Source organism: Brassica oleracea, chromosome C7 (assembly GCF_000695525.1).
Source record: "Brassica oleracea var. oleracea cultivar TO1000 chromosome C7, BOL, whole genome shotgun sequence".
NCBI lineage: Eukaryota > Viridiplantae > Streptophyta > Magnoliopsida > Brassicales > Brassicaceae > Brassica > Brassica oleracea.
The window spans coordinates 35,274,736-35,287,141 of record NC_027754.1 but is presented as its reverse complement, the minus strand read 5'-3'; the positions used below and the strand labels follow the sequence as shown (position 1 = coordinate 35,287,141).

Sequence of the window (12,406 nt, the reverse complement as noted above, 5' to 3'; positions counted from 1 at the left end):
TATTGCTAGTGCTTTTGATGATGTTGTATTTGGTTGGATCTTGAGAGAGAGGAATGAGGAGGCTGATTTACTGGCCATAAATGCCTTAAGATTGTATGAACAAGAGGTGGCTGTGGCTTTAATGCCCTTACCAAACTAGAGTTATGAATGAATGTTAGTTGGTGACAAAAAAAAAAAAGAGCAGCCCTATTCTTTAGTATCTTAAATGAAGTCTCTTATCTCTAAAATAATAATATTGTAACATTGTTTAGTTAGATACTTAAATTTTAATTATTTTTAGAAAATTGAGTTGTTGACTAGAAGACACATGACACTATAGGTTCTTAGGAGTTTTTCATAGTTGCTGAAATTAGATATTTTTGTAATTCTTTCTCTTATTTTTTTTTTCTATATTCTTTTAAAATAACAAAATGACCGGTTGATAAAGGTTGTGTCCAACATTTTTTTCTGAAATATAAAATATAAATCTAATTATATAACAATAATAACTAATTATACACGGTTAATACGTATTTTGAAACAACTCCTTCCAGAATATTCGGGACCAACTTCTCTATATAATGCTTTATTGCTTTTGACGCAACAACAAAGCATCTAATATATTACTTGATACTATGATTACATCATAATTTATGCGTAAGTTCATTTTATACCCAATCTGTTTATTCTATATAATAATACATATACAACTAAATCATAAATTGATATATGTATATATAATACTAAAACAAGAATATATATAAACCGATGGAAATATATTTCTTTAAGTTTGTTTACTATAAAATGAAACTTTAAAACTTAACTAATATTTTTTCAAAAAGAAAAATATAGTTAACTAATATTAATATTAATTAGTGGTGAAACGGGTTATTAGTGACATTTAATTTTTATAAGTGGACTTTTAATAGAAATAAATATTCATATAAACTCATTTAGTTTAGTGGGTTTCAAATAGGTTATTCGATTAAAAAATATTTATTAAATGTGATTTAACTTAAAGTTAGTGAAGACAATATTAACGCATTTACATATATATATATATATATATATATATATTTAAATATAACAGAAAATATTAAAAATTATTTTTTTTTCAAAAAAAATCAAAATTTTTATTCGGTTTTCGGTACGGATTGGGTTTGATATTGGTATTCGAATATAACACTATAAGAACCGTTTGAGTATATATACCAAGTCTAAAATAGTATGAGACTTTCGATTTTTGGGTCAATTCTGTGTCGGTTTTTTGGGTATAAATATTATTGACTAATTATTTTAGGTAACTATTAAGAAAATATAATATGTTGCAAACTTTAGGAATAAAATTTATAAATAATTTCTGAAATGCATATGACACAAGTGTATAGTTATGCAATTTGACATATTTAATATAATTTTTGGTAAATATATTGAATACAATATGATTACAAAAAAAAACACAAAATATAAAAATTAAATTTCCACAAAAAATTAAAGCAAAAAATATACCCGGAATCTAGTTTTCTTTTAAAGTGAGATGTATTAAACCGAACCGGATTTGGTTTCGGTGGTTTCGGCTGGAAAAAGATAAATTTGAGAAACCCGGTTGGATCGGGGACAAACCGGAATGATCCAACACTAGGCTGGGCATTTTTACTCAACCCGAAGTATCTACCTAAATCCGAACCGAAAAAACCGAAACCGAATCCGAATTGTTATACAAAATATCCGAACGAGACTTATGAGCTTAGTATAACCCGAGCCGAACCGAAATCTGAACTAGGATCCGAAGATATCCGAAATTAGTTAAATATGTTAATGTTTTTATATATTTTAAGAAGATTTAGATATTTTAGAATATTCAAAATATTTTTTTAGTTTGTTTTAATTATTATTTTGAATACTTTTTAGTTAATTTAGATAGCTTAACTAATTTTAATTAGATTTGTAAAAAAATTATATATTTTTTTAAAAAAATTTGTCAATTTTTGAGGTTTAAAAAATATATTTTTGGACGATTTTAAACTTTGGTTACATCCGATCCGAACCGAACCCGGAAGTAACCGAATCGAATCCGATCCGATAATTAGTAAAACCCGAATGGTACTTCTGAACATAACATCGAAAATCCTAAAATCCGAATCAACCGGACCAAACCGAACGGTCCACAGGCTTAAGCCTGGGCCTATCCAACACAAACCCTTCACGAGAGAAAGTGAAGTAAAAGATCGGAACAGACAAGGGTTAATGGCTTTGCCTTTGGTCTCCTCTGTTTCTTACATCCAATCTTCTTCAACCCAACTCCATTGTTTCCCACTACGAAAAGGTTAAGTCTTTTTTCTCTTTAATCGTTTCTCAGGATCGAAAAATTACAAATTTCATAACGGCATTAAAAAAGTGTATGGATTGGGTTTATTGCAGAACAGCTTCAGATGCTAAGTCCTTGCCTTAAATTTAAGTTTAATTTCATCTGGGTTATGTTGATAATGCAGAAAGATTGGGACTTTATAGATTACCATCGTGGAGCTCTCATCACAGTTCGATTAGACTTATTAGCAAAAGAACGTTTCCTCAGAGATTGGCTGTGAGAATGTCTGCATCAACTTTGCCTATGAATCTTCACCGAACAAAGAAGGTTTGGATATGGACTGAGTGCAAAGAAGTGATGACTACTGCAGTGGAACGAGGGTGGAACACTTTTGTCTTCTCATCAGATAATCTTCAACTTTCTGATGACTGGTCATGTACATTGCAGAATCACAAACAAACTTAAAAGAACTTCCTTTTTGAGGTTTTACTCGGTTTTGATTCGATGTATTGTTTTTTTTTTTTTTTTGCAGCGGTTGCTCTGGTGGATACATTGTTTATTGATGAGAGGCAAGTTACTGACGGAACGGGGAAAGTTGTGGCTGCTGTCTTTGAGGTTTCAACACCTGAGGAGCTACAGATGCTTAAGATTGAGAATGAGCAGACGGAGAATATTGTTCTTGGTCTTTTAGACTGGAAGGTAACTTGAACACACACACACACTGACAATGTTCTACCTTTTGATAACTCAGAGTGTTTAGTTTTGTAGTCAATCCCAGCAGAGAATCTAGTGGCGGCTCTCCAAGGAAGTGAGAAGACGGTGTTTGCCATTTCAAGTACTCCCTCTGAAGCAAAACTATACCTTGAGGTAGCTTCTAGTTTCTGTTGTTGAGTTGTTGACATTACGTTTTCTGTTGAGTTCATCAATTTGTGCTTGGCTTTAAGGCTTTAGAGCACGGTCTCGGCGGAATCATACTTAAAACAGAAGATGTCAAAGCTGTTCTTGACCTAAAGGTTATCAATCATCATCTCATTAAAGCATAGCCACCACCTTCTTTATTTTGTTAAATTGTTTCTGTTTCTATTTAGGATTACTTTGACAAAAGGAGCGAAGAAAGTGATACGTTAAGCTTGACTGAAGCAACTATAACTCGGATTGAAATGGTCGGTATGGGAGACAGAGTCTGTGTTGATCTTTGCAGCCTCATGAGACCCGGTGAAGGTCTTCTTGTATGTTTGCCTGTATATACACTCTTTTTCTCCAACATTAACGTTTACTAAACCTTAAAACCATTTTTATCTTATGAATCCGTCTTCTTCTTTCTTTTGTGACAAGGTTGGATCCTTTGCTAGAGGACTCTTCTTGGTTCACTCAGAGTGCTTGGAGTCTAATTACATTGCAAGCAGACCATTTAGAGTCAACGCTGTGAGTTTTTTTTGTCTCTTTTCATCTTATAAGTTGAAGATACTATTCACTCAAAATCTTGAATTTTACAGGGACCAGTTCATGCTTATGTCGCTGTTCCAGGAGGGAAGACTTGTTACCTCTCCGAGTTAAGGACGGGGAGAGAGGTGATCGTTGTTGATCTGAAAGGAAAACAGCGGACAGCAGTTGTCGGGAGAGTTAAAATAGAGAAGCGCCCTCTTATCCTCGTGGAGGCTAAGGTTTGTATATTACATTCTTATATAGTTCTCTGTGCTTTAGACTTGAAGCTGTTTCATCTCTTGCAGCTTAGTGGAGAGGAGGATGAAACGAGTTATAGCATCATCCTACAAAATGCGGAAACAGTAGCACTAGTCACTCCTCATCAAGGTTTCTTGTCTTTGAGATTCTTTATTGCAGTTTGCTACTTGTTTTACATCAAATGGCTTTCTGATGAATGTGTTTTACTACTTTCTTGCAGTAAAATCATCTGGGAATACTGCTGTTCCTGTGACCTCGCTGAAACTTGGGGATCAAGTTTTGATTAGGTTACAGGGCGGCGCACGCCATACTGGCATAGAGATTCAAGAATTCATAGTCGAGAATTGATTCAGACTTTCGGCTAACACTCAGACATCAAATAAAATGTATTCATAGTGTTATGAAGCGCCGCAAATTACATTCCAAGAAAAAAAACAACAGGGAGAATTTGATTGAGACAAAACACATGTTTTTGAGTTTTTATTTAGGGATGTGAATAATTAACTTACAATTCTATGTGCGCATAAATAATCCTCAAAATTTTAATTTCCCTTTTCCATAAATTGTTTATTTCTAAATCTAAAATGAATATCATAACAAGATTTCTTCAATAGAAATAACATATACTTTCTTTGTTTCATTTTATTTGATTTTTAAGGTTTTGCCACACTAATTAAGAAGAAACAAAAATTTATTTAGTTTATATCTTTATATGAAAACATCATCAACTAAAACTAAATTATACTGCAGAATACAAACAGTCACAAAAGCCTAACAACTTAAAAAGTTAATAAAGTTTTGAAAGCATCAGTTAGACTGAATGCAAACACAAACGAATATGATCAAAACTAAACTTGTACATATTCTATTTACAGTAGCTAGACCAGTGGTTGTCTAAATAAACCAGAAATGACTTGTTCTCACTTCTCAATTTTTTTTTGTGATCCACCAAATTAGTTTAGACAGAAAAATTCAAGTGAACGACCATGAATCTCTCTTTTGTACGTTGTGTTGGTTATTTTCTGTTCATGTAACCTTCCTTGGCCGATTTTTAGGTTTTGTGAAAAATGTATATATACCCTTCAAAATCCTCAATCAAAACTCGCACTTCCTTCATATTCATTTCTTTTTAGTTTTTTTTTTTTCAATTTTTTTTTTTTACCTTGCCATCAAAACAACCATGGCAAGGATCTCTTTGTTGTTATTTATAGCCGTGGTTCTAGCCATTGGCTCCGTCTCAGCTCACCCACCTAATAAGAAAACCAAAAAGAACTTATGTCCACCTACATTGTCCCAACTCCAAACTTTCCCCTCCATCGAAATCTCTAAACTCATCGAAAAGAAGATCAAATCCGCACCCAACACACCTCAGTTCAGCACTTTGTTCGCCATCTGCAAAGGCTACAGCGACTACCTCGCTGTTTTCAAGGTTAAAGCCGTCAAGAGTGCGTTTGGTTCTATCCATACCAAATTCGTTATGATGACTGAGGCGATGTTTGCGGCTCAAGCAGCTGTTGGTGTTGAAGGTGAGCTTGCGTCTAGGGTGCGGAAGAGCTACAAGGTGATGGCTGATGGGTTTGTTGAGCTTGAGCAGATGATTGCTGAGATCTCGGCCAAGTATAATTTCGATGCTAATGCTCAGATAAGCAAGGCTGATAGGTTCAAGATTGAGAAGTGTTTGATTAAGTTGAAGGGTTACATTAATGTTTTCGTGAAGGTGATCACTAAGTGCAGTGCCAAATTCGCCGGGAAGCCGATGGGGAACCCCGTTGTTCCCGGTAGCCTTTTCGATGGTTTCCTCAAGAAGGGTGTCCAACTTGGCGGTAACTTTTTCGGAGCCATCAGAGGTAATGTCGGAGGAGCCATCGGAGGTAATACCGGAGGTAATGTCGGAGCCGGAGTCGGAGTCGGAGGCAATGCTGGTGCTGGAGTCGGAGGACTTGTTGGAGGCAAGGTCGGAGGTCGTGGCAGAGGCAAGGTCGGAGGCCGTGGCAAAGGCAAGGTCGGAGGTCGTGTGGGAGGCAACTTTGGAGCTCAAGGCGAAGTTAAAGTCGGAGGTCAAGCTGAAGCCGGAGGCAAGGTTGGAGGCAAAGGCAGAGGCAAGGTTGGAGGCAAAGGCAGAGGCAAGGTCGGAGGCAACTTCGGAGCTCAAGGCGAAGTTAAAGTCGGAGGTCAAGCCGGAGTCGAATTAGGAGCCAAGGTTGGAGGTAATGCCAAAGCCGGGTGTGGACCTACGACCGGAGCCAAGGTAGGAGGTAATGCAGGAGGAAACGTCGGAGCTAATGTCGGAGCTAACGTCGGAGGTAATGCCGGAGGATTCTTCGGGGGATCCATGGGTTTCGGAGGAGGAGTTCAGTACGATGCCGCTGGTAAGGCACATTTGGGCGGAGGAAGCGCCTTCAGGCCATTGAGCCACACTAGCAACAAACACTTAGACTGAGTGAGACGCAAGTTAACAACAACAGATGAAGGAGGGAGCCATGAGTTCATCTAAAATAATATTGTTTTTTTAACTAAATATGAAGGAGGGAAACGCCATGCGATATTTTAATCTCTATTTGAAACCATTAACAAAATATCGATATTTCTTATTCTATTAATAAAATATCGCATGTTTTATTTATTACTGTTGGTTATCAGCATTTGGTACGTGTTTCACCTACGGCTCTGAAGTGCCGACTTCGGAAACCTGTCTTCAGCACTTTGTTTCTATAGAGAAATCGGCGAAGTTACCTAAAGCACTGAAGTGACCACTTTAGAAAAGCTGCATCTTGCACTTTGATGCTCTAGGAAAGATGTTATGTTTGGGCCTCGAAGCCCATTAGAGCTAGGGTTTTGGGGACACAAGATACCACTATATATATATCTTGAGCCTCCTCTAAACCTAAGAAGTTAAAAAAAAGCTAAGCTAAGCCAGAAACCAAGAAAAGACAAGACAAGAAGAACTCCACAAGATCTAGAGACAGAGGCAAACAAAAGGCTCAAAGGCAGTCAAGAGGGATCTGCAGCTGAACAAAGAGCAAGAAGGAGACAAAAGAGAAGTAGTCAGAGAGTGAGAAGCTACCAAAGACAAGAGAAGAAACAAAGTTCGAATCTTTGTGTTCTTAGAGTGTTTTGGTATTGTACTCTTCTTCTGTAACCTCCTTTGTCATTCTCAAGGAAGTGAGAAGTGACTGGAACTTGTAAGCTTTGTTTGTAGTGGAATTTGGGAGAGAGATCCCACCCCAGAGGTACCACAAGGGAACTGGGTGAAAAATCTTGTGTCTTTAAGTTTTTGTTGTTCACCACAAAGATCCAAAGCTTTAACACTCAAAGGGAAGAGAAGTTAGGTGTATGGGTAAACCTAACAAGTAGTATCAAAACTAGCAAGTGATAGTTGTTTGGTTGATAGAAGGTCAAGTCTAAATTTCCCTGACAAGTGGTATCAGAGTTCAAGGTTCAGAGAAAGAGTGTTAGTAGATGCTCCTTGAAGATTCAATGTTGAATACAAGGATTAAAGTGGATAGGTTTGATGGAACAGGGGATTTCTCCTTATGGAAGGTTCGTATGCTAGCTCACTTTGGTGTTCTAGGTTTGAAAGGGATTCTCACAGATGAGAAACTATTGAAGGATGCACCTAGTGAACGGGAAGAGTTGGAAGCTGCTATGAAGGATCCACAGAAGGGGTTAGCAGGGGTCTCAGATGCTGGTCCAAGTATAGATCCAGTAAAGCTCGAGAAATCAGAAAAGACTAAAGATTTGATTGTCTTGAATGTGGGGAATCAAGTGCTAAGGAAGACCAAGCACTGTGAAACAGCAGCAGCCATATGGTCAACATTGGACAGGTTGTACATGGAGACTTCATTACCAAATCGCATATATCTACATCTGAAGTTCTATACTTTCAAGATGAATGATGCGAAGAGTATAGATGAGAATGTTGATGACTTTCTCAAGCTGGTAGCGGATCTGAACAATCTGGGTGTAGATGTGTCAGATGAAGTCCAAGCTATTCTGCTGTTAAGCTCATTGCCCCAAAGGTATGACCAGCTAAAGGAAACTCTCAAGTATGGAAGGGACAGTCTTAGCTTGAATGAAGTTACAGGAGCTGCAAGGTCCAAGGAGAGAGAGAGTTAACTGAAAGTGGAAGCCAGTCCAGACCAAGTGCTGAAGGTCTCTATGTTGATTCAAGAGGAAACAACCAACATGGAAGAGAAAGGTCTAAGAGCAGAGGAAAGTATTAGTCTAAGCCACGGCCTGATAAGAACAACAAAGGTTGTTTTATCTGTGGAGATGAAGGGCACTGGAAAATAGAATGCCCGAAGAGGAGGGATAAAGGCTCTGCAAATACTGCAACTGAATATAGGGAACCAATGATTTTAAGTGTTAGCACTCATGACACAAAGAAAGGGTGGATTATGGACTCTGGTTGTTCATACCACAACACACCAGACAAGGAAGTCTTGTTTGACTTCAAAGAGCTTGATGGTGGTAAAGTGTTAATGGCTAACAACACATATGGTAACATCAAGGGGATAGGAAAGGTTTGGATTGAGAATCCGGATGGGTCAGAAGTGATACTCAAGGATGTTAAATACATGCCAGAGGTGAGTAGAAATCTGATTTCCTATGGGATGTTGGAGAAGTCAGGTTACAAGTACAGAGAAGAAGGCTTCAAGGTTCAGTTCTACAAAGCTGGAAGGAAGGTGATATCAAGAGAGTATCACGAAGGGCTCTACTACCTTCAAGGCAAGGTCACTAAGGCTGAAGTGAATGTGCCAAGAGAAGAGAATGTGAGTATAGAAGCAAGGAAGTCCGGGAAAGGAGCAGAAAAATCGGTTAAGGGAGCTGGAAAGAAGAAGTTAAGGAATGCGACTTTCAGTAAGGATGTGATTCAAGGACCAACTCCTTATGGCTATAAGTGGCAGGGGTCATTAGCTCAAGGTGGAGGCTCTTCTATGACATCAATGTCAGGAGAGAATGAGTCTAAGTGGAGCAGAGAGGAATCAGGGGCAGAACCGAAAGTAGCTCAAGTGGACAAAGAGAAAACCAAAAAACAGTCTTCAAGAAGGAGGAATCAAAAGCTTCATGGATTCGAGAAGGATTCTGAGTGTTGCATTAGTAGTATCTCAGGCTCAGAGAATGCAACAGGCTTAGATGAGATTGAAGCAGCCATAGGATTTATGTTCAATGTGAGTGAAACAGAATGTGAGTCTGTCATAAGAGCAGGAGAGTCTACCCAAGATCAGAAGCATGCTAGGAGTAAGCAAGGAGGCTTCTTGGATAATAAGATACCGACTCAGGAGTTGCAGCAAGGCTGCATACTTCTCAACGCTCACTAAAAGGGGAAACAGCTCCATGTAACTAAGCTGGCTTATGGTGGATCTTCCAGGATCGAATTGACATGGTAGAGTTAATTTGTCTAAAGCCTGGAGATGGAAAGTTAAGTTGCAGTGTGGAGAGTTACATGGTGGAGTTTCTGGAAATGTGTAAGTAGAGCCACAGGTTCCAGGTGGAGCAGTTGAGGGAAAGCTTCAGAAGAAGTTGAAGCAAGTGGTTCGACTCAGGTGGAGTAATTGAGATATGAGAAGACGAGGATGATTCCGTCTCAGGAAACGGAGGACCCCCAAGAAGCGGGGCAAGTACCTACAAGGCATGGTAGGTTAGATGTAGGTTGGAAGCGCAAGGGAGCACAAACACAAGTGACCAAACGCTCAAGGTGGAGATTGTTGGTTATAAGCATTTGGTATGTGTTTCAAGAGGAACTCCACAAGATCTAGAGACAGAGGCAAACAAAAGGCTCAAAGGCAGTCAAGAGGGATCTGCAGCTGAGCAAAGAGCAAGAAGGAGATAAGAGAGAAGTAGTCAGAGAGTGAGAAGCTACCAAAGACAAGAGAAGAAACAAAATTCGAATCTTTGTATTCTTAGAGTGTTTTGGTATTGTACTCTTCTTCTGTAACCTCCTTTGTCATTCTCAAGGAAGTGAGAAGTGACTGGAACTTGTAAGCTTTGTTTGTAGTGGAAGTTGTGGGAGAGAGATCCCACCCCAGAGGTACCGCAAGGGAACTAGGAGAAAAATCTTATGTCTTTAAGTTTCTGTTGTTCATCACAAAGATCCAAAGCTTTAACACTCAAAGGATAGAAAAGTTAGGTGTATGGGTAAACCTAACAAGTAGTATCAAAAATCATGTTCTAAAAATCGGCCGCCTAGACCGTCTAAATGACCGTCTAGCTGCCTAATCTATTTTTTTATTTTTTTTTATTATTTATTATTTTTTATTTTTAATAATTTTTTTATTTGTTTATTTGATCTAAAATTTTATAAATATCATTTATATTCATAATTTTGATGAAAATTACACTATATTAAGTTTATATATTCTATTTGTGTATTTTATACAATCTTAAACATGAAAATGTATTAATGTTATACACATTAAAGATTAGCATGTTTTATAATATAGTAAACCATCTAAAAATTCCGCCCCGCATAATTTCCGATTAATCTTTGATTTTCTCTCTAGGCGCTAAGCCCAACCCGACCGCCCGACTAGCGCCTAGCGCGTTTCCGAACATGGATCAAAAATAACTAGTGATAGCTGTTTGGTTGATCGAAGGTCTAAGTCTAAATTTCCCTGACAATTACTACGTTCCTCAAGTGTATGGACGACGGTGTTCGACTTGTTAACCTGAAGAGAACTCACTGACGCAATTCAGACAAACAATACAACAAACACAAATAGTAGTGGTTAGCACGTGTTATGCATGCATGATGAGTATCTATTTATGGTAAGCAGTGACGTCAGCAAAACTATTACCCGCTTGTATTCTGAACCACACACGCAAGGAAACTAGGTGAAAAATCTTGTGTATTTAAGTTTCTGTTGTTCATCACAAAGATCCAAAGCTTTAACACTCAAATGATATAAAAGTTAGGTGTATGGGTAAACCTAACAAGTAGTATCAAAAACCTTGTTCTAAAAATCGGCCGCTTAGATCGCCTAAATGACTGCTTAGCCGCATAATCTATTTTTTTATTTTTTTTTATTTTTTTATTTTTAATAATTTTTTTATTTGTTTATTTGATCTAAAATTTTATAAATATCATTTATATTCATAATTTTGATGAAAATTACACTATATTAAGTTTATATATTCTATTTGTGTATTTTATACAATCTTAAACATGAAAATGTATTAATGTTATACACATTAAAGATTAGCATGTTTTATAATATAGTAAACCATCTAAAAATTCCGCCCCGCATAATTTCCAATTAATCTCCGATTTTCTATTTAGGCGCTAAGCCCAACCCGACCGTCCGACTAGCGTCTAGCGCGTTTCCGAATAGGGATCAAAAATAACAAGTGATAGATGTTTGGTTGATCGAAGGTCAAGTCTAAATTTCCCTGACAATTACTACGTTCCTCAAGTGTATGGACGACGGTGTTCGACTTGTTAACCTGAAGAGAACTCACTGACGCAATTCAGACAAACAATACAACAAACACAAATCGTAGTGGTTAGCACGTGTTATGCATGCATGATGAGTATCTATTTATGGTAAGCAGTGACGTCAGCAAAACTATTACCCGCTTGTATTCTGAACCACACACGCAAGGAAACTAGGTGAAAAATCTTGTGTATTTAAGTTTCTGTTGTTCATCACAAAGATCCAAAGCTTTAACACTCAAATGATATAAAAGTTAGGTGTATGGGTAAACCTAACAAGTAGTATCAAAAACCTTGTTCTAAAAATCGGCCGCTTAGATCGCCTAAATGACTGCTTAGCCGCATAATCTATTTTTTTATTTTTTTTTATTTTTTTATTTTTAATAATTTTTTTATTTGTTTATTTGATCTAAAATTTTATAAATATCATCTATATTCATAATTTTGATGAAAATTGCACTATATTAAGTTTATATATTCTATTTGTGTGTTTTATACAATCTTAAACATGAAAATGTACTAATGTTATACACATTAAAGATTAACATGTTTTATAATATAGTAAACCATCTAAAAATTCCGCCCCGCATAATTTCCAATTAATCTCCGATTTTCTATTTAGGCGCTAAGCCCAACCCGACCGTCCGACTAGCGTCTAGCGCGTTTCCGAATAGGGATCAAAAATAACAAGTGATAGATGTTTGGTTGATCGAAGGTCAAGTCTAAATTTCCCTGACAATTACTACGTTCCTCAAGTTGATGGACGATGGTGTTCGACTTGTTAACCTGAAGAGAACTCACTGACGCAATTCAGACAAACAATACAACAAACACAAATCGTAGTGGTTAGCACGTGTTATGCATGCATGATGAGTATCTATTTATGGTAAGCAGTGACGTCAGCAAAACTATTACCCGCTTGTATTCTCAACCACACACGCATGTACCTGATTTACTCAATAATTGAGTCACTACTAGCTTCAGTGTGTGTGTGTCGTTATAAA

The 12,406-nt window shown here is 37.2% G+C and overlaps 2 protein-coding genes across 3 annotated transcripts; both read left to right on the top strand.

The window, feature by feature from the left end:
• Positions 1–2,167: 2,167 nt before the first annotated feature.
• On the top strand, positions 2,168–4,518 carry LOC106303714 (3-dehydroquinate synthase homolog). Of its 2 annotated transcripts, none has more exons than XM_013740019.1 (10): positions 2,168–2,305; positions 2,472–2,723; positions 2,820–2,986; positions 3,056–3,154; positions 3,232–3,300; positions 3,376–3,516; positions 3,623–3,712; positions 3,784–3,951; positions 4,018–4,099; positions 4,191–4,518. In XM_013740019.1, the coding sequence occupies exons 1-10, from the start codon at positions 2,227–2,229 to the stop codon at positions 4,316–4,318; spliced, it is 1,275 nt and encodes a 424-aa protein (XP_013595473.1). In that variant the 5' UTR covers positions 2,168–2,226; the 3' UTR covers positions 4,319–4,518. The 2 variants fall into 2 exon arrangements, with proteins under 2 accessions (XP_013595473.1, XP_013595472.1); XM_013740018.1 differs by having other exon boundaries at positions 3,376–3,528.
• Positions 4,519–5,079: 561 nt separating this feature from the next.
• Positions 5,080–6,593, top strand: LOC106304390 (glycine-rich cell wall structural protein). Its single transcript, XM_013740797.1, has one exon. It carries the CDS (start codon positions 5,151–5,153, stop codon positions 6,408–6,410), a length of 1,260 nt encoding a protein of 419 aa, XP_013596251.1. The 5' UTR covers positions 5,080–5,150; the 3' UTR covers positions 6,411–6,593.
• The last annotated feature ends 5,813 nt before the right edge of the window (positions 6,594–12,406 follow it).

What these genes read in the sequence shown, in the direction of transcription:
- LOC106303714 (XM_013740018.1), top strand. Translation starts at nt 2,227, where the DNA reads ATGGCTTTGCCTTTGGTCTCCTCTGTTTCTTACATCCAATCTTCTTCA. An exon ending in AAGCAAAACTATACCTTGAG is followed by an intron (nt 3,155 to 3,231) that starts GTAGCTTCTAGT and finishes CTTGGCTTTAAG; the next exon opens with GCTTTAGAGCACGGTCTCGG. An exon ending in ACTAGTCACTCCTCATCAAG is followed by an intron (nt 4,100 to 4,190) that starts GTTTCTTGTCTT and finishes ACTTTCTTGCAG; the next exon opens with TAAAATCATCTGGGAATACT.
- LOC106304390 (XM_013740797.1), top strand. Translation starts at nt 5,151, where the DNA reads ATGGCAAGGATCTCTTTGTTGTTATTTATAGCCGTGGTTCTAGCCATT.